A 23,208-nucleotide genomic window follows, 5' to 3' on the forward strand; every position below is an offset into this window, starting at 1 on the left:
GTGCCGTGCTGGAGCATCTGGCCACGGGCTGCGTTAACGCAGCGGCCTGTCTGACACTGGGGGGTGCGGGGGGAGGTGGGGGGTCTCCCGGAGCTCAGCTCCTGATGAGCATGAACCCAAAGACCCTTCTGTTTCACAATCCCAGCCCTTAATCATTCCCTCCTGCCCCCGCGGTGAAGCTCGGGCACTGACTAGGACATGGAGGGTCTGCCTCTGGAGCCTCTCTGGAGGTGTGTGAGGACACAGCAGCCATGTTTAAGGGACGGGAGCGGGACGGGAGCGGGACACCACTCAGAGGACATCTGCGGTTCCGCCTGCGCTTCTTGAGAAGGGAAGACATTATTGGGAGGGACAGATTGAGCCGTTTTCTGCCGAGGAAGGTACTGATGAAGGCACAAGGAACGGCAGCTCTCTGTCAATTACCTAGAAAGCATAATCTAATCCAGTCACTGAGTGCTGAGGCACTTGAACAGGAATACATGCAGATAACCCATTTAAACCCATAACCTACCTGAGGTGGACCTGTCTCAGCACGGGGACTGACAGGACATGTCAGAAAGAGAACAGGCTGAAAACACCTGTGGTTTTAATTGGTTTTAGTACACCTGTCAATGTCACATTGTTCACCTTCAGTTAGAGTAAAGACATCACCAGATGTTGGAGGTGTCTTCACACTCGTCAAGCTATGTGGCCAATCAGAGCACTGAAGTATTGTCACGCGTTTAAAACTGCTTAGGTCATGGAGAAACCCTGCACACATGTACACACCTGTGCACTCGCCCTGTAAGTCTTGCACGTGTAAACACATTACCATGATGTCAGAGACCACAGAGGTGCTCCTATATCTGCTACGTTTAAACTCAGCTCAAACGCCCAGGGTAAAAGTAAAACACTGTAATGGAACCCAATCGTTTAACACACATTAGGATCACGAGGGCACTCCATAAGGGTCACGCCCTCCACCAACTGTATTAGCAACACATATCCCATCTCACAGGTGTACTTTTACCCATCAGTAGCCCATGAGTTATCAACCCTCTACGCATTTAATCACTGATTTATTTCTAACCACAGGACCAGAAGTTTCTGGAGTTCCTTTGCATGGTGGACCATATGCAACACAGCTTTAATGCACAGTAGTGTGACAGCTGTAGGTGTTGTGTAGGTAGGAATGCATTAGGCAATGCTGCTGGGGTTTTTATATGTATCCATGACGTTGCTGGGTTGAGAACTGTCCAGCCAATAGCTGAGCTGTGCTCAAAAACGTTATGAAGAGTTGGAGCCGGCGGACGTCTATATAAAGAATGCACATAAATATAGTGGTAAGCGCTACACACCTACAGCTAATAAATGTATGTAATAAAGTTGGTCGTAAACGATTGTGTACCTAATAAAACACTGTGGGCATATTTCCCCCATATACTCAACTTACATTATTCCCTCTTTAAATATATATCATTATTTTATTTCTTGCCTTCATTTTATACCATTTGGTAGTGTTCCTAAGATGGAATTTCTATTCATTTGTATTTTACTTTTCATTCAAGTAGGCAACATGTTCACAGCAGGTGACCAAATAACAAACTCTGAAGTCTTAAACATGTTTTTATTCGATATTTCACACTGCACTGTTTTCAAGGAAACTGCATCACACATCTCAAAATACCCAGCGTGTATGTTTTTATCTTATTTTCATCAAAACTGAAACTAGCTACCCCCTCCTTTATCATTACTAAGCACTACTGAATGTTTGATTCTGGAGGATCAAACCTTCTGTGACTTTCATAACCACCCTCACACTTATATGTGGAACATTACACACTCAGGTCATGTCTATCTAAGTGGAAAAAATGGAAGGACGTCTTGCTTTCCAGTAGGCCTACATCATGCTGAAATTGACATGCTCCTGACACATTCTAAAAAGCCTATCACTATGTGGTAGAGCTGTGTTATCAGAGAACTGACCTGACGTAATCACATAAGGAGTTTGCATCCGGGACCAGAACTTCACCAATCAGACTCTCTTTGAGGAGGAGTGGAGCTCCTTCCCTGACTGGACTGCAATCCTGTACATTGGCTGTGTGAAAAATGGACCTGTGATCTTGATTAAGTAAAATACAGAAAAAACAGTATTGATGTGTACTAAGGTATTCAGTGAATTTTAAAGTTTTAAAAGTGATATTATCTTGCTTAAAATAATTGTTGTGTTCAATCACTTCTGGAAAATATAATTATAATAACAGATAATTAATTAAAATTTTGAAAAGATGTAAACATGCATTTACAAGATCACAGGAAGAATTGCTGTGTTGTGGTTGAGCAGTGCTCAGGTTGCAGATCAGTCTTTCATAATACTTGTTTAAGGTCAAAGGCCATGACAGGTAACGGCATGCCACCAGATCAGCTGAGAGAACTTCCTCTCTTCTATCAAATTTGCATTCATCTGAAGATGCTCTCTGGTTTCAAATTTATGACATTTATGAGAGATTGCTTTATGAGAGACATGTGAAATATAAATAGTGACATACATTATATGCATATTAAGATTTATTTCTGGTTAGTTATGGATCTGTTTATTATTGTTCTTTTGATATTGTGATCATGTCTGAAGAGTTACTATTAGTATAACTGATACATTTTATTTGCATGTGACTTTATAGAAACACAAAGACTGATTGCAAGGAAAGGGTGAAATAAAGCCCAGACAATACTTAAGACACACTATAGAATAATTAAGAACAATTACACCAGCATAGCAGAGTAAAGACTCCCCCATCCCACACACATACACACACACACACACACACACACTCTCTCTCACGCACACACATACTCACACATGCACACACACTCACAAAAACTCACACTCACACATTCACACACACTCACATGCACACACACACACACACACACTCACACACACACACACACACACACACACACACACACACACACACACACACACACACTCACACACACAAAATGAAGAAGATGAAGCCCAGAGAGGGGCTCTGAATAGGCCAAGGTGAAAAGATAAGTTTTTAATGGATCTTTGAAACAATCTAACAAATGCAAAGAGCTTGTATGGAAGGAGATCCACAGATGGGATGTCATGTGGCTGAAAGTCGAGATCCAAGCTGGGAAGAAAGAGGGAGGTGTGGGGTGAGAAGCCCAGCATAAGAGGGGCATAAGAGTAGTGCAGTGATGGAGTGAAAAAGCTTTTACTGTGTTCTTCACTGTTAAACCCTTTATTCTGGTTAGTCTGATGGGCCAAGGCCATAGATGATGAATTATATCCTACTTTCATACATTTACAATTATTCTTAGCCCTTGAGAACTGGCTATTTGGGCTTTGAACTGGCTACTGCCTTGTCTACTTAGAGTGTTACTGTAAGCAACAAATTGTAAAATATCAGGCCTTAACTCTTTTCTCTCAGTTTTATGAATGTTTAATCAAAACTGAACCTTCTGCAAGCACTTTTGCTGCTGTCTCTTGGGAAAACGGAACAGAACAGCGAGGTCTTCGTTTAGTTCCGCAAAACTCCGCCCCCAAAGGTTCCGCCCCTGTCTCATAAATCACGGCTTCAGATGGGCCACTGGCAGCACACACTGTTCGGGGTTTCTGTGCCTTCTGCGAGGGTGGAGCCACACATATAGATGATTTCCATTATGTAATACAAAAGTGCTGCACAAAGCCGTGTGCCTCTGCACAAGTCCAGTTCAAGTTTGCTGTATTGCCTCAGTACTTAGTGTAGACTGGAACAAGGTGACATTTCTTCTGGTCAGCAACAGAGCAGCACAGTACACAGGGCTCTGGAGTGTGAACGCACAACACAACAGAGCAGCACAGTACACAGGGCTCTGGAGTGTGAACGCACAACACAACAGAGCAGCACAGTACACAGGGCTCTGGAGTGTGAACGCACAACACAACAGAGCAGCACAGTACACAGGGCTCTGGAGTGTGAACGCACAACACAACAGAGCAGCACAGTACACAGGGCTCTGGAGTGTGAACGCACAACACAACAGAGCAGCACAGTACACAGGGCTCTGGAGTGTGAACGCACAACACAACAGAGCAGCACAGTACACAGGGCTCTGGAGTGTGAACGCACAACACAACAGAGCAGCACAGTACACAGGGCTCTGGAGTGTGAACGCACAACACAACAGAGCAGCACAGTACACAGGGCTCTGGAGTGTGAACGCACAACACAACAGAGCAGCACAGTACACAGGGCTCTGGAGTGTGAACGCACAACACAACAGAGCAGCACAGTACACAGGGCTCTGGAGTGTGAACGCACAACACAACAGAGAAGAGCAGAATGAAATTCAATAAAACACGAACTTTAAGCACACAAGGCACAAGGGCACGTTGACAAGTAAGAGTATCATAAAAATGTAAGGTTGTTGACTGCTTATGTCTGATCCGAGGAGGTATGTATCTCAAAAAACTGTAAACACTGTAAAAATAAATTGGCAGGAAGGGGGGACATCCCCAGTAGCAGCAGGAGAACGAGGGGTAAGTGTCTGTAGCAGCATACCAAGCATCGCCTCCAAGGGTCAAACAGTCTACTGTATTATTCTCCAGCTGAAAGTGCAGGTGTACAATAATGATGCATGTTAACTTAAGGATGCTGGATGGGATGATGTTGCCATGGTGATGGAAAGAGTCTTGATTTGTCCAGGTAGGTGGTGCAGGGCAGCAGTGCGTTAAGGAGTCTGACTGACTCCTGGAAGAAGCCGTCGGGGGAGTCTGGCAGAAATGGTATGGATGCTCTGATACCACTTGCTGGAGAAGGACAGGAGAGATCATTCACAATCCTGGGAGGCCAGTAGATGCAGCGCTGCTGGTCAGAGGTGTTGGTAGTTCATCGTGCCCCTGTAGAAGGTGGAGGTGCATGCAGATATACAAAAGTAGCTGTATAGCCTTCTAGTACTAACTAAGCACTACCCTCAGTGATCATCTCGTATAATCCACATGCTCGGTGTTTGTGAGGCTGGTGAGGTGCAACATATCTGCTCTGAAGACTGTTCTACATCAAGTTCCAAAATAATTTACCTCATTCTACAGTCATGAATAATACCACTAAAAAACACATATTGTACTACGTTAGTTAAATCCACACACCACCTTATTTGTGTCTCTTGAAGGCTATTAACCGAATGACGATGATCAGCGTTGCCTGTGTTTCTAAGCAAATATGGAAGGGAAACGACGCCTTGTTGCATTGGTGCAGGAAATAGTGGCGGTTCTGTACTTCTCCACGTGCAAAGAAGAGCGCGCGCGTCCTTCTGCAATAACTGACACACTAGATGGCACTAAAAAACTACAAACCCGCTGTGTACGTCCAGCCGTTTAGGAGGAAGTAACTGTCGCGTGTGGCTGTTTATCAGCACACTATTGAATCTGTGTAACTTTCAAGTGCTGACACAATACTAGCTACATTATCAATACATATCACCTTACATACTGCAGTAGTTTATTGTTATACAGACGCGTTTACAGACCATATATTTAAACCCACTGAGAGAGTGCGTAAAGGTGAATGCAGTTAAAGCTACAGCTGGTAAAACTAAATATTGTTTGTTTCATACTTAAAGTATAAGAGAAAGGAGGGATTACGTGAATTGTTTCCTCCACCTAGTTAACATTATTACATCGCTTACGTGTTTTAGAACAATTACGGTTGACATTTCTGCATCATGGTAATATCCACCGCCTGCGGCTTTAAACTATCGGACGCATCTTTCGTCAGCGGAGAACCGCTGGATGTGTGCTGTAGGTACTGGATCTGTGCTGTAGGTTCTGTTATCACACCTTAGCGGACACACACAGTTTGCTCGTACCGATAGGACATCCCATGAAGTCGCTCCACCCTAAAAGGATATGGTGCGTTAGCGCGGAGAAACCATGAATCTGAAGCGAGCTGAAGTTTTTGCAAAGCGCTCCTAACTTCGGGCTCAAAGTCCAGAGTGTGTGGAATCACATGGCGTTATGAGAATGGTTCTGAAATGGCTGTAGCCTCGGCACTTTCTAGTCACCGAATACAGAAAAGTGGCTTTTTGGAGGTCCTGGTGCGAGACCAGTGGCACAAAGTGTTGGCGAACTTAAACGAGGAGTCCCTCACGCTGAGCTGCGAGGACACGGGACAGAACCTGAACGGCATTACCAACGGGTCTAACGGAACCGGCGCCGGTCACACTGAACCCACCGACAGGACAGATCTCACGGATTTACCGGAGCAAGTGCCTGAGGCGATCGCTAACAGGAAAAGATGTGTCAAAGTTGTGAAGCAAGACGTCGGGGGACTGGGTATCAGCATCAAAGGGGGGAAAGAGAACAAGATGCCGATACTCATAAGTAAGATCTTTAAAGGTCTTGCTGCCGATCAAACGCAGGCACTTTACGTGGGAGACGCGATATTGTCCGTAAACGGAGTAAACCTTCGGGACGCCACGCACGACGAGGCGGTTCAGGGGCTGAAGCGAGCTGGGAGGGAGGTGACGCTCGAAGGTAAGAAGGTACAGTGTAAAGAAGTGAAGACTTCTGATTAGGGTTCTTTGAGGGTTCTTTTGTTCTCCAGAATTCCGTGTGAAGATGTGCAACGCTACCAATACTACCAATAACCCACACAATTTTGATAAACAATACAAGAACGTCAATCAACATGATGAGGGTATTGGTATTCCGTAGCTGTGTTAAACGCTGTTTCCTGATGATTAAAAATCCTTTGGGCGAACCATGTAGTGCTTCCTTTAACTCTGTCTTGTTCACTGCACATTTCACAACGCACAGAACTGCGCCAGTGCAATGCAGACCGAGTGAAGTGTTGCGACATTACAGGTAAAATCCCTCCAGTATCGGGTGTGTTGAACTGTGTTGCACACATTCACAGTGTTGGGTGTCAGTGACCTCTTGAGCACATACCAGAAGCCTAATATCCTGCTTCCATCTGATTATAGTTGAGAAAGTGCATGATAACGTGACAAAATCGGCACGTTTGTAGGTGCACGTTTTGCTATGGGTTATGAGCCCTTGGGGCAATTAGGATGTCATTTCAGCCACAGCTTTAAAACGGCATCGATTGAACTGTAACCCTTATACTGTGGCTCCCTGTACTCTCGTTAGAGTAAAAGTAAATGAAGTGTAACTCTTGCTAGTGAACCTACTTGAGAGGCTGGGCTGGGTTTGGAGTAGTCTGTGGCTTCTGTGGCCTGAAAATGGCTCCACACGACTTCTATGAGATCATTGATTTGAAGCTGCATTTAATCTTTCACACTCTCTGAAACTTTATTCTTATACATGGTTACATAGGATTGGACAGAAAGCCATTTTTTAAACATTCATTGCAAATAATGGGAAGAAATGGGTAGTTTCCATGTCGTCAGTCATCCTGCTGTATTGTTCTAGTTTGACCTCCGCTGGCCTTAAGCTATGCGGTAGGGTTCAGAAAACAGTTCCACACCTGCTCTTTCTCTTGTGGTTCAGCAAACACAGATGTGTCCTGCTTATTGTGTAGCCACAGTCTGATGATCACATGCTTTGAGCTCTTCTGCCTGATTCCAGATCGACCTTTGATTTAGTCCCTACAGTGAGATGTACAGGTGATGACATACCCCAAGCACGTAAAGACTTGACCTAAATTCTGCAGTTCTGGTCATATCACCATATATCGCCTTGATATGCTTCTCGAGAAATATGTTGACGGCTTGGTCATATCGGATCAGGTCATATAAGAACTGTTTTCCTGTTTGGTCCAATATACATTCAGCTTTTTGCTGGTTTATTGTTTAACTTGAAGTTGGAAAATGTCTTAGACTGTTCTGCTTTGCAGGCACAAATATGGGCGAAATAAATAATTCATTTTTTTCCTGTCAGTAATGTTTGCACGCCTTTTTAGTTTGGATCACCACACATAATGGGTATTTTGCTGGCCCTGTTTCACTAGGATCTATGCCACAGGCATAACTCTAGTTGATTTGCCTTTGATGCTCCTTACACAAATATTAGCGCTGCAAATGTGTGTCTTAATTGTCTTAGTCCTCAGGTGCACAATTAAAACTTGGAACTGGACATCCAAGTCCTGATATGTGGCAAGATTAGAAACTCAGCAGACTGGACTTTGGGGAGATCTGCTTGTCAGCACAGCAGAGGAACATCCCGTCTGCAGCTAAAGCTCACACACGGTGTATTTTGTGTCTTTGCAATACTCTGTATCCAAATGGTAGATATCTACAATTTTCCACTTGGAGCTTATTGGGTGCCTTTTTATTTGAACTTGCGCAAACAAAAGCCTCCCGTTCTGCATTAATCAAATACAGTATAAAGTCCCTGACCAGTAAAGAACAGAACGTAAAATGCTGGTTATGACTACAGCTGATGTTTCAGGCTGATGGATTGGGTGAGTGCTCAAGCACAGAGACTTTTACAATACTGTCTATTGTCCCAGAAATAATTACCCAGACATTAGTAGTACCATAGTCCAGGGATTCTTTTAAAGAAATTGGATTGGAGCATCTGGACCTGTAGATATGCCTTAGGCAAGGGCTGTTGGCTGTTTTAAGTAAACATTTAGTTCCAGCATGAAGTGAAAAACATTCCGTAGAGGCCTCAACAATGAAATAAAGATGATGAAACGCTCTGGAGCTCCTGGCCCACGTTCTGTAGTGATAATAGTGCTGCAAGTGTGACGTACTGACAACAATCGTGGAGGGATGAAGCTGGAGAGATGAAGCAGGCCAGCTTGGCTCTTGCGTGTTTCACTCTATGTGATTGTTGCCTGCACCAATCAGATATGGCAGTGCTGGCTGCATCTGTGTACATCAAAGTCCTTTTAGGTAGATGTGGAAAAAAAAATTCATCAGGTAATACAGCTCCTGATTTCTGCAAGTAGCGGAGGAAGGGATACGTGAAAGAAGATATGAGGAATACGGAGATGAGGCTTGAGGTGTGAACAAAGTGAGGACGAACAGACCATGAACCACAGGGCAACGTTACTGCCGATGCCACTTACAGCGCTTCCTAGGGATGGTTCATGGTGCAGCAGAACCCACACGGGTCATGGATGTCAGAAGATGCACATCTGACTCATGCGATCAGAGAGACGGCAGCATATGAGAGTCACCCAGCTGACGGGTGAAGAACATCTCATCTTCGTCTACAACACTTCCTTTGAGGTGTCATGCACATGCAGTGTCCCTGAAACAAGTATAGACTGGAAAGGAAAACGTACCTGTGAAGCAGTGTGTCATGGTTCTTTGTAAAATCTGGCTTTTACAAAGAATACATCAGACAAGAATATCTGGTTTCTCCTAAATTACAATTGTTTAGCATTTGTTCACATTGCCACTTGAAAATTGTCCTCGGGGAAGGTAACGGTAGTCATGAAACATACGCAGCAACGTCTCTCCGTCACCTGGCGGAGGTTTGGTGATGGAGCTGTGAACGGGTCTTGGCACCATTTCGTGCGCAGTTGTTTTTACTAACACTGAGGCGGCTATACGCAGGGCCAGGATCACTCCACCAGCAAACGACTCCCAGCTCATCTTACCGCTACACGAATGTCTTCTCATTAATGTCACACCGAGGGATTTATGCTTGTTTGTTTACAGTCTATAAAGCGGCCCACAGGCAGAAACCCGCTGTGAGCGTTGCAGCAGAGGTGAGATTTTATGCTTGGCGGTGCAACGTGTGATTGTCACCCTGTGCTGCAGATAACCATGGCTAGGCCTCGGTGGGCCTGCACAAAACTCACACAGCAGAGAAACGCACCTACGTACATATACGAGTCCACATTGTTCCAGTGCAGAGAATGTATTAGGCCTTCATGTTCTTGTGGCCTTATTGGCGTTAATGGAGACAGATATGAAACCCATTGACTGCTCTGGCGTACCATGGCAGACTGCTTTATAATAGCTCACAGATGTGTCGTCAGTCTTACTCTGAAACGCCTGTTTGATCCTGCTCTCGTGAGTCGGGCTTCTTTAATCTAGGCTTTGAAGGGTAGCGCTTCTATGACGAAACTTTGGTGGGGGGTGGGGGGGCAAAGCTCAGGGGACACACCTCTGTTTTTAGGGGAAGTATAAAGGTTATTTGAGGAAACCACTTCTGGTTATCGTTAGCTTGCAGTGTCAGGCGTGTATCGTCTCCTTGGCCTGTCTGCAGCTGGTCTCACAAAACATACAGCAGCTTGTGTGTGTGTGTGTTTTGCTGTTTATGAGTTGGTTTGCTAGGTAAACTAGCATTGCTTTCGGTCAAGATGCATTATGACTGAACACTATTGATATTGCGGTTATCAGACCAGGTCAGACTGGGCTTGTTTCTCTGTTTGGCATTATGTATATTTAATTGCAACAGTGGCTGTTACCGTGGGAGTAACTCGTATTAACTTGCTGAATATATAACGGAGGAAATCAAGGTGGAAAAACCCCCAGACTGGCTAAATGAAGCACAGTCCTTCATCCATGGGTGATGAGTCACGGAGGAGGCCGGCTGGGCTCAACTGTACCAGCCTATAGCAGCTTTCCTCGGCTTCTCAGCTGCGGAGACCCGAATTTACAATGTTGCATGGCTCATGTGTCACCAAGTCCCATATGTTGGAGATGGCAGAGGTTAACAAACATCTTGTTGATTTTCAAATCAGGCTTCTGCATGTAGAACACGCGTGTTGAGACCGCAGACCAGTAGTGTGAGGACGCCACACGCCAGCCGTCTCTGCGGTGTGAAGCACTAACAGACGGGGCCATTTTGGACTGCAACACATGTAAATGTTTAAATGACTAATCAGACATCTGGCCCTGGCCTTACTTTTTCCGTAATTCTTACCACTTGTATCACAAAGGAAGCTTTTCTTTCTCTTAAAGAACACCTTTCTTTTTTTTATGTTAAAATACAGTCAGTTGGTGTTGAAAACCTTGTTTCCAAATCAAGGTTGAGATTACATAACCACGTTTAACACACGAGAAATTGTTACATGGAGTGGGCGTGTTTCAGTCAGTGGGCGTGTTTCAGTCAGTGTATGTGTTTCAGTGGATGTGTTTGTCAGTGGATGTGTGACAGTTGCTTCATGCTAAAGGATTTTAGCAGGCCAAGGTGCTAAATGGATTGTTTAACCTTGTGTGCTCGTGTTACTGCTGTTCCCGAGGAGATGAACTTTCTTCACAAGTCCTCACTAAATGCCTATAGTGACTGCTGTTGGTCTGAGTGTTCAGATACCGAGGCCACCACTCTCCAAATTAAGCTGTCATGTGAAATTGGAATAATTGGCCCTCAGTGTCTGGCCTGTCTGAGATTCATGTCAGTAATAAATAATCCTGAACAGAAAACTTATTTGGGTCTTCACCTGAAGGGGTCTAATGCCTTGTTTTACTGGCCTACCAGAATACACTTCTCAGACCAGCTGATAAAAACACAGATATGGCCATTTGCGAACAATGTGATTTCACATTTTAAGTGGAAATATGTTTCACTTTGGTTCCTGTGGCAGTTGTAAAAAAAAAAAACAACAACAAAAAAAAAAACCAAACAGTGCATGGCAATTTCCGACTTTCAAGTTCACTAAAGTGAATTGATGTTTCCTAACCACAAAACCTTTGTGCTCGTGTTACAGTGAAGTACATGAGAGAAGCTACTCCATATGTGAAGAAGGGCTCTCCGGTGGCTGAGATCGGATGGGAGACCCCGCCCCCAGAATCCCCTCGCCTGGGCAGCCCAGCCTGTGAAGTCTCCAGCCCCCCATCACTGTCCCTGCAGGGTGACCGCAGATATATCCCTCTTAAAATGTGCTACGTCACCCGGGCTATGACAACCCCTGATCCAGAAAACAGGTGAAATACTCATTCTGAAGTGTGACAGCCGAGTTCACAGGTCTTCCATGTACTAAAGTTCATGTGTCTGAAGAGTTGAAAATTGAGATTATTTGAATTCAGTTCAAAATGTTCTGCAACTCGTATGAAAAGGTTTTCCTGATTTTTAAGATTTATCCTTTGGGGGTTTCATCTGAAAATGTATCTTTTACATTTCTCAATAAGGGTGGATTAACAATGATTATATGATGATTATCTCTGTCTCCTTTGTGTTGCAGTGTAAATATTAACTGTAGAGGGGAAATTACTAGGAAGGTGACTTTATGGTCACAATCCACACACAGAGCCCAACTAATGCACTGTACATAACACTTGGTCTTATCTTTTCTCCACCTTTAAATGTGACTGACATTAATGGAGGTTGTAGTGTGTTAACCCTTTTCATACCAGTGCTTATGAAGAGCCCACATTAACAGGGATTTCATAGACACCCAGTGTTTTAAGATTGTAAAATGGCTGGTTTCTATGAAAAATATATCTATATAAAAATGTATCATAAGCTCCTGTCTCTTGAGTACTGCATCAGATATTATATAAAAAGGAGGTGCTAATAGTCGTATGCTAAACCACACTGTGTTGACGGTGACTGATTTAAACATAATACATCTGGATAGCAGAGAGACCGAAAGAGGCTCAACATGGTTCTTTTTGTTTTCTCTGTCGTTCTCTGACTTTCCACATAGCTAGTTTACCGCTACCGTGCTATTATGTCTGTGTAGTGTGGTAGTTTGAAAAATGAGTATGGTGGTTTGTCAGATTAACCAGAACATGCACAGGAAGTCTGTGAGGAAGTAATGTTCCATGGCCAAGTTGGTTGAAAACATTTTAATCTCCCTCTGTTAAAACAGCATTTCTGCCTCTTGTGGGCTCACGCTGGAAACTGTCACGCTGTAGTTCTCGAGCAGTCTGCCACATTAGTATTCAACTTTCTAGCCTCCCCGGTGCACTTCAGTGTTCAGGTCATTTGTCCACATATCCAGGCTGTGTTCAACAGTCAGTGATACTTTTTTCCTGCCCTGGAGCAGAGTTACTGACCCCCCCCCCCCCCCCCCCCCCCCATTGTCAACAAGGTCACTGACACCCATCCTCCTATCCTATTTTATTTTCAGTGTATACTTATTTCGTTAAGTCCTGCTGCTGATGATCCATTCATCAGCGTCCAGGTGGGGCAGGTTCTGACACAGATAAGACCCCCCCCCCTCGTGGGTATACTACATGGGTATTGCTGCACAGTTCTACCGCTGGAATAAATCTAGCGTGAACATGGGCACCAGCATGCGCTACACCCCCATGTGCTAGGAAGCCGACAGCAGCAGGCGGAAATTTAGACAGCTGGTGCAGGAAACGATGAATGGGTGTGGAAAGAGGGATGGGACCTGCTCTTCCTCTGACCGCCTCATCACCGACCTGATGCTCCCAGCCACGCGTCTGTCACTCTTCTTAGCTTCGCCCACCAGTCTCGTTAGGATCCAGACTAAGAATAGTTATTTTCAGTGCTGCTCGCTGTGATGTCTGAGTTTTCGAGAACGAATTGGAAAAATCGTCTGATTTCTCTCACTGTACGTGCACCACCCACTTCACTTAAGAACAGAGGCAGAAACAAGGTGGAGGTGTGTTGACATGCATAGTCTGGGTGAGTCGATCTCCAGTCCTTTTAGTGCGTTTGCAACCACACCACCACTGATGCGTGTGGTTGGGTAGCAGGCCACTCTCAGTCCACTTCTGACAATGACCGACCGAAACTCCAGCTGTGTCTGACGCACATGTAACCGCTTAACGGAGCACATTCATCCAGGTATGCAGATATGGCGTGTGTCTGTGTTTGGTTATTACTTTTACTGCAAAAGGATATTCTTGGGCTGTGGAGGGACTTGGCTACTAAATGTTTTGGGTTTGTCAAAGTTTGACAAGACTTCTTTTTACACTCCTTGAATGAGAGTTTAGGAAACTGCAGTTACAGCCTCTCCTGTGACCACAAAAAGCATTTAAAAAAGGCTGCTGTGCTTTCTAAACATGGCTCAGACGTCCCCGGTGGCTATGAGATTTCCCGTGCTGTGGTTGTACCGGGGGAGAACTCTTCTCGAGTACTGCTCCAAGAGCCTTTCTCCCTCGGACAAACGCAAATACTCCACTCGGCTCCATCTGGATTCTGCCAGCTCACCACCCCCACCTCAAACTCTATCATAATAAGTAGAGCTATTTTTAGCAGCAGGAAGCACCTGGAAATGATATTGTGGATTGCTATGGTTAAGGCTACAAAAGAGGATGATGTATGAGTGAGGTGTGGATCACTATAAGCACAGTGAGACCAGCTAGATTTACTGGGGCCATTACGATTGAAGCATAACTGAAACCTAAGGTAATACTGTGGAGTTCTTCCACAGTTCTGAAAAACACACAGACGTGAGCCACTTTGCTGAGTCTTCAACATGATGCGGTAGTTACAGGAAACAAGATGGAATACGACATGTACAAGTTGCTGGCTGTGTGAAACTACAATATTTATTATTTTCTCTTAAACAAACAACAACTTCCGCTGACCTGGGAAAACCGGCCTCGTTCCCCAGGCAACACGGTTTACCGGTTTCACAGTTCAGCGGTTGCACGGACTGCGAGCGGCGGCCGGCCTTGACCTGCGCTCTGTCTCGCAGGCAGCTGGAGGTGCACTCGCCCGACGGGAAACACACTCTGGTCCTGCGCTGCTCGGACCCGGCCACCGCCCACGCCTGGTTCGAGGCCACGCGGTCCGCCACCAACCACCTCGCCAGCAGGGCCGTCTCCGAGCTCCGGGAGCATGTGGCCAGGAACGGCACCGGCGGGGGCCGCGAGATTCGCCACCTTGGCTGGCTGGCAGAGAAGGTCAGTAGTGCCCCCGAGTGGTTAAGAACGGGGGAGGGACGGGTGGAGTGGGGGATGATGGGTGGGGGGGGGGGGTTACACGCTCTGTTAACCACACACGGACCTCGATGTGCTGGTCGTTTTCTTTGTGTGATTTTCTGCGCGTCAGTCAAAAATGTTATCTCCATTCTGACTGATAGACCAAGAATTAGTACAAATGTGCTTGTTGGAAGTCAGAGGACTCTTTTCATCATCCCTGAATACAGATGTACCAGTGGCTTAAAGTAATTATGTGCAGAGTTTGGCTCATTCACAGCAGGTCCACAGTAGTTTATAGCCTACAGAACCAGCTGCTGGGGCCCATTTGGAGGTATTCCAGGTATTCCAGCCTTGATTCTAGCCTTGAGTTGGTTTACAACTTCTGCAGTCACTTTTAAACTTTGGGGCTGTGTAAAGCTGCCAAGAGCTCCTTGAAAGATAGGTATGCCTCACTTCATTAAGACATCTATGCATTACACAGTGTGGTTTACACAGTGTAGACTGTACAAACAGGCCCCTGCTGCACGTCCCAGTATTCCACCGTTCTGGACGACTTGTTAGGCTGCAAAGATAAGACCTTTTCAAGTTCTTTCAAAAGGTAAGGATGGCAGGGCCCGGCTCTGTTGGCACCCGATCAGCTTCCTGGGCACGGCCGTGCAGGCGTCTCCATCTTGGACTCCTCTTTTCAGCACTCTCTCATTAAGAGAGGCCCGGCGGGGGCGTCCAGCGCCGGGCTGAGGGCCGTGGCGACGTTCTGGGCAGGCTGACTAACCGTCTGTCCTCTCGCCACTCGCTAACGAGCGCCCCAGCTTCCTGTCTCATTAGCAGCTTGCCGATCGAATAATTAGAAAGAGAGGGAAACCTCTGATGGGCTGAGGGTCCCGAGACAGCGTTCAGGCTTCGTGGCTGGGGTTCACAACAAGAGGCCTGTGTGTGTGTGTGTGTGTGTGTGTGTGTGTGCCAGCGCTCCTTTTTAGCTTGTCCATGGCATGCAGCCTTGTGAATAGTTCCCCGCTGATTTGCAGGGACTGGAGAGGTCCAGGTTAAACCAGGTTATGATCATCTATCAGATGCATGAAGCACACATTAAATCTTGCTTGTTTTCCACAATTCCCGGTGGCGAGGGTTTTCTTCTGAGCGCGGCGCGCTGCCTTTTAACTGCAGACAGATTTGAGGAGCTGGGAGCTCAAGCTCACTCTGTCACTTCTGGGGATGTGAGCGAATCTCCTTCCCAGACCAGGCAGCTCTGTGGCTCACCATCATTCTAATAGGCTGAGTCGTATAGCACGGAGTTGTACTCATCTGGTCTGGCTGTAAACCAGTGAACGTCTCTCCAGGTCTAATGTGTGTGATTGTTAGACGAGCACTGTGTTTATTGACCTGAGATATCCATTACCGGCAAAAAAGGCAGATAGTCTGGGCCTTTACTTTGCTACTGTAATGTGAGCAGCTGAGTTTGCTCAGGGTTGCGTCCTGTGGGTGTGGCCTCACCAGGCCCCTCCCCCACACCGCTGCTGCTGTGATAAATGTAATCAAGCAGCAATTTCAGATGAATGACTTCATGACACAGCTTCCATGTTTCATATTGTTCACATTGCCCAAATGTTGGTATGATGAATAATGTGAAAAAGTGCACCGCCTGCTCCGTGTGGGGAGAGGTTGGCAGCCACGGCATTTGGGTCTGGCGTCCATGTTTTCGAATGCGTGCGTTTCAGACGGAGAATGAGCGGCCGCGCTGGAAGCCGGTGGTGGTGGTGGTGACGGAGAAGGACCTGATGCTGTACGACAGCATGACACGCCTGAAGGAGAGCTGGTTCAGCCCTGCTCACACATACCCCCTGCTGGCCACACGGTATTCCACCCACAGCCCCTCACACCCTCAGCCCCTACAGCCACAGCCCAGACGCCAGTGTGAAGACACTTCGGACAGTGATACTCATAAACCACACAACTTCTCTGCTGCACACAGGGCATTCCAGCATATTAGAATGCTAATGTTGCCTCTCAGTAATCCAGTTTTTCAGGACACGTAGTCTAAGTTTAAAACTCTGAATGGAGAATACTCCTGTGGGAAAGTCAACCTTCAGTGTATATGTGCGAATGCCTTTCCCAACCACAAAGCCTCTGTGGCAATACCAAAGGGGGTCAGACTTGATGACATTGTAATGCTTGTAAACTACAATACACTTCAGTGCTCAGAGTACAACTGACAGTGCAGTTCTGATTGGCTGAGTCCACGGAAATATTTTGTTGACATTGCATGGTCTAAGATAACCTCAAGAAAATGGGACTGGCTTATCTGCTCAGTCCCTGTAGGTCCATATGACAGTTTGACCTCTTTCAACACAACTTTCATTGGGCCTTTAGGCTGGTACACTCTGGTCCTGATCGGGGTTCGCCCCAGCCCGGCGGGGAGCTCTCCTTCGTCACGCGCACAGGTACGAGGTTGGGCATCGAGACGCACGTGTTCCGAGCCGAGACCTGCAAGGACCTGTCCCTGTGGACCAGACACATCGTCACGGGCTGCCACGCATCCGCCGAGATGATCAAAGAAGTCACTACCAGTGAGTATGGCTGTGATGGTACTCCATCCTGGTCCTTGAATCAGGTCAATGAACGAATGAAAGAATGTTTGGTTGCATCTACGATTGCTGCTTAATGACATGTTCGCGGTTTTCTGGGTTGAGATCAGCAGCTTGAATTGCTGCGGCAATCCCCAGGAGTTCGTAGATTATGAGGGTTTTTGACCAGTCAGCCTCCTCTTTGCAGAACTGAACACTCTTCAGGGATTGGATAACTTTGTGTCATTCACATCAAAAGCATTAAAGGGAAAGTGTTCATTTAGGATTCCTGTGTGGTCTCTGAGTGGAAAGCAAGTGGTAGATGCCAAAGAACACTGGAAACTGGTTCTCGTGCAGGTCCTGAGCTGCCACTGATATAACATGAAGGATCTTCAGCACATGATACAATAGGACTTCTCTTTCTTTAGTTTAGGAAAGAATGGCTTTACTAATGAAATACAATTGCGTTAAAGTGACATCAGTTCCTGCTGATTAACCAGGTTCTCCAGCTATTTACAGGGACAGATATTTCTGCCCTTCTGACAGAAGAACTTTTATAGGCAGGTGCTTTAATTAAGATTAACCAGAATGCATAACATGTTTGAGGATGACCCAGTCAGGGGAGATAAACTTCAGTACACAGTGTACCAATGAAATAAAAATACAAAAACTGCCCTGGCCCAAACCCCATTGTGACATGTTCATATCTTCTATCAGTGCATTCAGTACAATTTAATTATCATTAGATGTTCAAGTATAATAACTAAAAGGCAACAGATGTTTCATTTCCAAACAGACCTGATAAAGTTGCTCTACAGTGTATAACAGATGGCACTCCATTTTTCTTACACCATGAAGGAGGTTAAGGGTGCAGATGGGGTCTGGAAGCTCTCACCATATTTGGGTTTAATAGGAAAGGGCCATTTGGCACCCAATGCTGTATTCCACTACCTGTGTTTTGATACGGAGAAGGGCAGCGTTTATGCAAGGCCGAAGGGGCCTGTAATTCTGTTTGCTTAGAAAAGGTTTAGACCCTTAATGGTTTATTTCCCCAACTTTACGATCATCTGATCATTAGAGTATTTTTGTTTCCATTAATAAAACTCCTGCCTTTCCAAAACATAGTTATATAAGGAGTGGTTTCACAAAGGGTGACAGTTTATTTCTGCACACAGCTGTATTATAGGTTAGTTGACTGTTTTTAAACATGTATTAGTTATTCAGTAAAACCATGAATCACTTTAAAATGGCAAACTGTGTTAACATAATACAAACAGCGATAGCTCACATTAATTCTGCCTTGCTTCTAAAGGAATTATACGTGTGTATAAGCAAGGAGAACAGACTAAACATGTAAGGTTCTGCTTAAGTGAGGTCTAATATATGGTGTAATTTGGATAATAACTTTTGCTTGGGTGATATTAATGATATTAACGATACCCCTTTATAACTACCCACCCTCCTTTTATATGTACCCAAAAACTGACAATGAAGAAAGAACACAAAGCAACATGATCTACTATAACCTGCACATAACCCAAACGTGTGCTTTTTACTCCACCTGGCTGTCTTGGGCTAGGAGGGGTGGTGGAAGGGGAGGGGGTGCCAGGATGCTCGTGGCTGTGGTTAAATGGAGGGTCTTTGTGTTGGGACGAAAGCAAGAGTGTGGGAATCCCCTGTGGTGGGGGAAGCTTCGGTTAGCCTTTCAGATGGAGAATAAGGTTACAGTATTATCAAACAGGGCTGACGGGTGAAAGTGAGAGGATCCCCGAGTCCTCTTTTAGAAGACTCGCAGTTTCCTCTTTTGTGCAGAAGCACAACCCACTGGTTATTCGAGTAAAGCTTTTCACAGTCCCGCTCTGATAGGAAGGCAGGGTGAAATATTCTTCTGATTTGTCGTGCGAGACTGTTCGGCGAGGAGAGCCGGGCGAGAGAACAACCTCAGGTTCGCACAAAGCCCCGCGCTCGGAAAAGCCGACGCAGAAGCATCGCAATTAGTCAGTCGGCGAGCCTTTCGGAATGTTTTCGGAATGAGGGGCGGGTGGAGGTGGCTGAGCAGGTGGCTTCCTGGCACCCACACAATAGAGCTGGTAATGCTGGGTTTCAGCACACGAGACGTGAGACGGGGAGCAGAGGGAGGCCCTTGAGGCCTGGGAACAGTGATACTGGATACGCTGTGTTCTGGGACTACCTAAAGAGGCTTAAGATAAAGACTTGGACAAGGTAGCAGGCCGTTACAAAACCCCTCTCGACAGAATGAGAGACACTTCGGGTAAGGTTGTGGTTTTGATGGCAAACCACCAGAACCATACATTCCTTTAGTACCTGTCACGCACTTTATTATACTTGGAATGACCTTTTAGGGTTTCGAGTAGCTTCTGTGGGTCCTTGTAAAATATGCATGCTGTTTCCCAGAGGCATCATGGTGCTAATTACTGTACAGTTCTAGAAAGTGTCTTCTTCAGAGCCTCTTAAAAAGAGATTGTTTAGGTTGTGGTGCTCTTGGGAAATATCTCTCTGATGATGATGGTGGGTCTGGCCCTGTTTCAGGCTGCCTGTATAGAGGACAGGACTGCAGGCTGGTGATCCACTACGAGTTGGGCTTCTCCGTCCTGCCCGAGGGGGAGAGCTCTCCTGTTCAGCCCCTCTTCAGTTACCCCTTTGAAAGACTCCGAATGTCCTCAGATGACGGAATACGAATGCTGTATTTGGATTTTGGAGGCAAAGAGGGTGAAATTGTAAGTAAAGTTATAATTATTAAACAGCTTGATCTGACCAGGGATTCCTTACACCAGTGGTGATGGCTCTGGCTCTGGAAATCAGTTTTATAGCGCCTACAGGGTTCTCATTAGAGCTGTTCTGGTATCGCAGCATGTGATTGGACAGTTACTACAGCCAGGTTTATCTAGATACCAATTAAAATTCTTCTCTATAAAGCATCTATTCATATTCATGTTCCTTACACCAGTGGTTCTCCTCTGTGTGTAGCAACTTCCCAAAGATGTAGGACAGAGTTTGCGTTTATCTCATTCTAAATGGCCTGTAAATTTTATTTCCCTGCGTGAAAAATACCACTGGCTGAGTTACATTGATTATTCTCATGCCTCTTACAGCACGTCTGTAACCATCATATGTGGGGGTAATTATCACACAGAACATGGAGTTAGTGTCCATAACTAAGTGAGCTGCGGCTTGGAATTAATGAAGTTAAACCCACACTGCTGGGCCTTTTTTTAATTTATGTTTAGCACATGTACCTTTTCCCAGACACACTCTTTCAGCGTAGAATTACAACTGAATAAATACTGACAATATAAGCTACTTTATGATGATTTTCTTGAAGCCATTCAAAAAAACAGGATTGTATACTTTTTCCACAACCTGCAATCCCCCCTTCCAATTTTCTTATAAGTGGTTTACTGGCTATGTTGTTTTAAATCCATGCAAACCAAATGTTTTGTTTCAACTATATAAACACTAACCCAAATCCAATTACAGCTATTTGGTTTGTTTTGCGAGACCACATTTTGATCAGACATAAAACAGGCTGTCCGGCCAGTCAGGAGCCGTTTTGCACAAAGGATGAACATTTTGACTGGGTTATTGTTTCAAAATTCAAATGGCTTGATTAACTAAATCACATGATTTGGAGAAATGTGTGCTAAACTCTGCAGAGCAGTAGATCTTCACGAATGGGTTTAGGGCTCCTTGACCTTCAAATCCCTGCTACAATGTTTTGGAAAAAGGCGTGTAAAGATCTTCACTGCCACATCAGCCGTGACTTCCCTTGAGATCCTGTGCTTCTCTTGTTTTGTTTACAGCAGCTGGACCTTCACTCCTGCCCCAAGCCCATAGTGTTCATCGTACACTCCTTCCTTTCAGCCAAGATCACCAGACTGGGCTTGATGGGCTGATGTAAACGAGTCAACTCTGAAATGAGGACTCAAGTGGACAGAGAGGACAGGGCCAGGACACAAGAGAAAACCTGAAGGACTGGAAAGCCGGATATCCATCATTAGTTTTTCTTTTCTTTGCTGCGGTTGTATTTGAGAGATGTTGCAGTGAAACACAAATCAGATTCATATAAAATGATTTTGCTAGATTAAACTCAAACTCCACCTGAACACTAACTTATAATTGGAACTTTAAGAAAAGCTAATCTTAGCTTCCAAGCCTGTTCTATTCTGCAAAGTATTATGAACTTAAATGTTAACTTTAATCTAACGTGATAAAAGAGGCTTAACTGTATGACAGCTGTCTGTAATTAGTAATTATTGTCTTATGACCTTGGCAGCTAATACTGGTTAGACAGGCTAGTTTTAAACCATATGAATTCACATAAAAATGTAATGGTGGAAGTGTTTCCCTTGTTTTTGAGGCTCAGGTCTGGTTCTCTGCTTCTTGTGGTAGACTTTCAACAAGGTCGTTCTGAATCATGGTCATTGAAGACACACACAGACAAACTCCATTAGGGAAAGTCAATGCAGTTTTCACAAACAACGGGGATTGCCTGCCCTAACACGCAGAAGCACTTGCACACCGTTCAAGCACTATTCACACACATGCTCTCATATTAATATTGAGCAAGCCATTCGAAAGTCATAACGCTATGACATTGGTTTCAGCATTCTTGAGAATCATCTTTATAAATGACTTGCACACCAACCTTTGCAGAAATTCAGGCACGGTATATATCACCCAAAGCTATTGCTATTTAAAACATGCTTACACGAAGGACATCGATGTCAACATGTTAGGAGACTCGGAAACGTTCAGAGTTCACCAGCAATTAGAATTAGTACAAGGTGAGCAGAATTCCTACAGCAATGTGGTTATGACTTTAGGGAGGAGCCACGCATGATGGCTTTTGTCCCATCTGTAAAATGTCACTCCCACATTCCTGAGGACAAGACAGGTTCCTACACGTTACAGGCGTGAGTAGAAGAGTCCTAGGAACGTATTGGATGATTTGATTTCACATTGGACTGTTATGCAGGGGAACAGTCTGGCTGTGACATGCACTCCGAGTATCTCCGAATGTGCAAAGACAGCAAGCAAAATGTTGAGAGACATGCACAAGGCAGTCCCAGTTCACTTCCAAAGAAGACATATCCTCCAAAATGGGACCTGAGAACTTAATAAAAGCAGATTGAAGGTTGTTTCTCCTGCCTACAGTAAATACTTGGCGTAATGTCGTGTAGTCTGATGTAAACCGAGAGCCTGCTGGTCAGCTGCAGCACCGTGGGTTATTGCTCCCTCAGCCAGAGAGTGCGGGCTGCACACCGCCTTTGAGGGCAGTTCAGGTTGCCAGTGTGGTACGATTCCCCATCGTCCCTCAGGGGGGTCAACAGGCCTTGGGCAGAAACAATAGGCCTCTGTGGGGCTGGAATGTACCCGGTTGTACTGCCAATAGAGAGACCCAGTCATTTCAAGTTGAAAGTGGCCGCTAAGGCTGACCTTGGAGCAGGATTGATTTGAAACAGTAAAGATTTATTCTATACTAGAAAAACAAAAACAGGTAACTTCCACTTATTGCCTACAGAATACGCCTTTAAACAATATACCATAGAGGAAGTGCTAGAAGTTATGCTGCCCACTTTTTTAAAGATGAAACTATATATGCAAGCCAACAGCTTGATAAATCAGGTTTGCCCAGTGGATTTTTAAATAATGGAATTTAAATGTTAGCTGTTGTTGGGACTTTAATGTTCGCGAGGCATTTGCATTAAATGTTAAAATGACCCTAAAACCAACATGAGCCCTTGAGGGGCTGGTGGAAGAGAAGATATGCTTCCGTGGTTCACGTAAGGATGTATATAGTGCACGCGTCAACACTGTGGACTGAATACGCAGGCGGAGAGATGAGGTCATTTAAGCCAAGGTGGATATCAAGCAG

At 45.3% G+C, this 23,208-nt stretch overlaps 1 protein-coding gene across 1 annotated transcript; it reads left to right on the plus strand.

Moving 5' to 3' along the window:
- Positions 1-5,644: 5,644 nt before the first annotated feature.
- Positions 5,645-22,471, plus strand: sntb1 (syntrophin, basic 1). Its single transcript, XM_076970798.1, has 7 exons — positions 5,645-6,523; positions 11,619-11,835; positions 14,526-14,733; positions 16,467-16,603; positions 17,119-17,315; positions 19,863-20,050; positions 21,134-22,471. The coding sequence occupies exons 1-7, from the start codon at positions 6,022-6,024 to the stop codon at positions 21,224-21,226; spliced, it is 1,542 nt and encodes a 513-aa protein (XP_076826913.1). The 5' UTR covers positions 5,645-6,021; the 3' UTR covers positions 21,227-22,471.
- Positions 22,472-23,208: the final 737 nt, after the last annotated feature.

The sequence above is a fragment of the Brachyhypopomus gauderio genome, chromosome 13, assembly GCF_052324685.1.
Source record: "Brachyhypopomus gauderio isolate BG-103 chromosome 13, BGAUD_0.2, whole genome shotgun sequence".
Classification (NCBI taxonomy): Eukaryota; Metazoa; Chordata; class Actinopteri; order Gymnotiformes; family Hypopomidae; genus Brachyhypopomus; species Brachyhypopomus gauderio.

Excerpts from the sequence above, each read along its gene's own strand:
- sntb1 (XM_076970798.1), top strand. The coding sequence starts at position 6,022 with ATGGCTGTAGCCTCGGCACTTTCTAGTCACCGAATACAGAAAAGTGGC. Across the intron at positions 17,316-19,862 it reads GATCAAAGAAGTCACTACCA|GCTGCCTGTATAGAGGACAG; the intron begins GTGAGTATGGCT and ends GCCCTGTTTCAG. Across the intron at positions 20,051-21,133 it reads GAGGCAAAGAGGGTGAAATT|CAGCTGGACCTTCACTCCTG; the intron begins GTAAGTAAAGTT and ends TTTTGTTTACAG.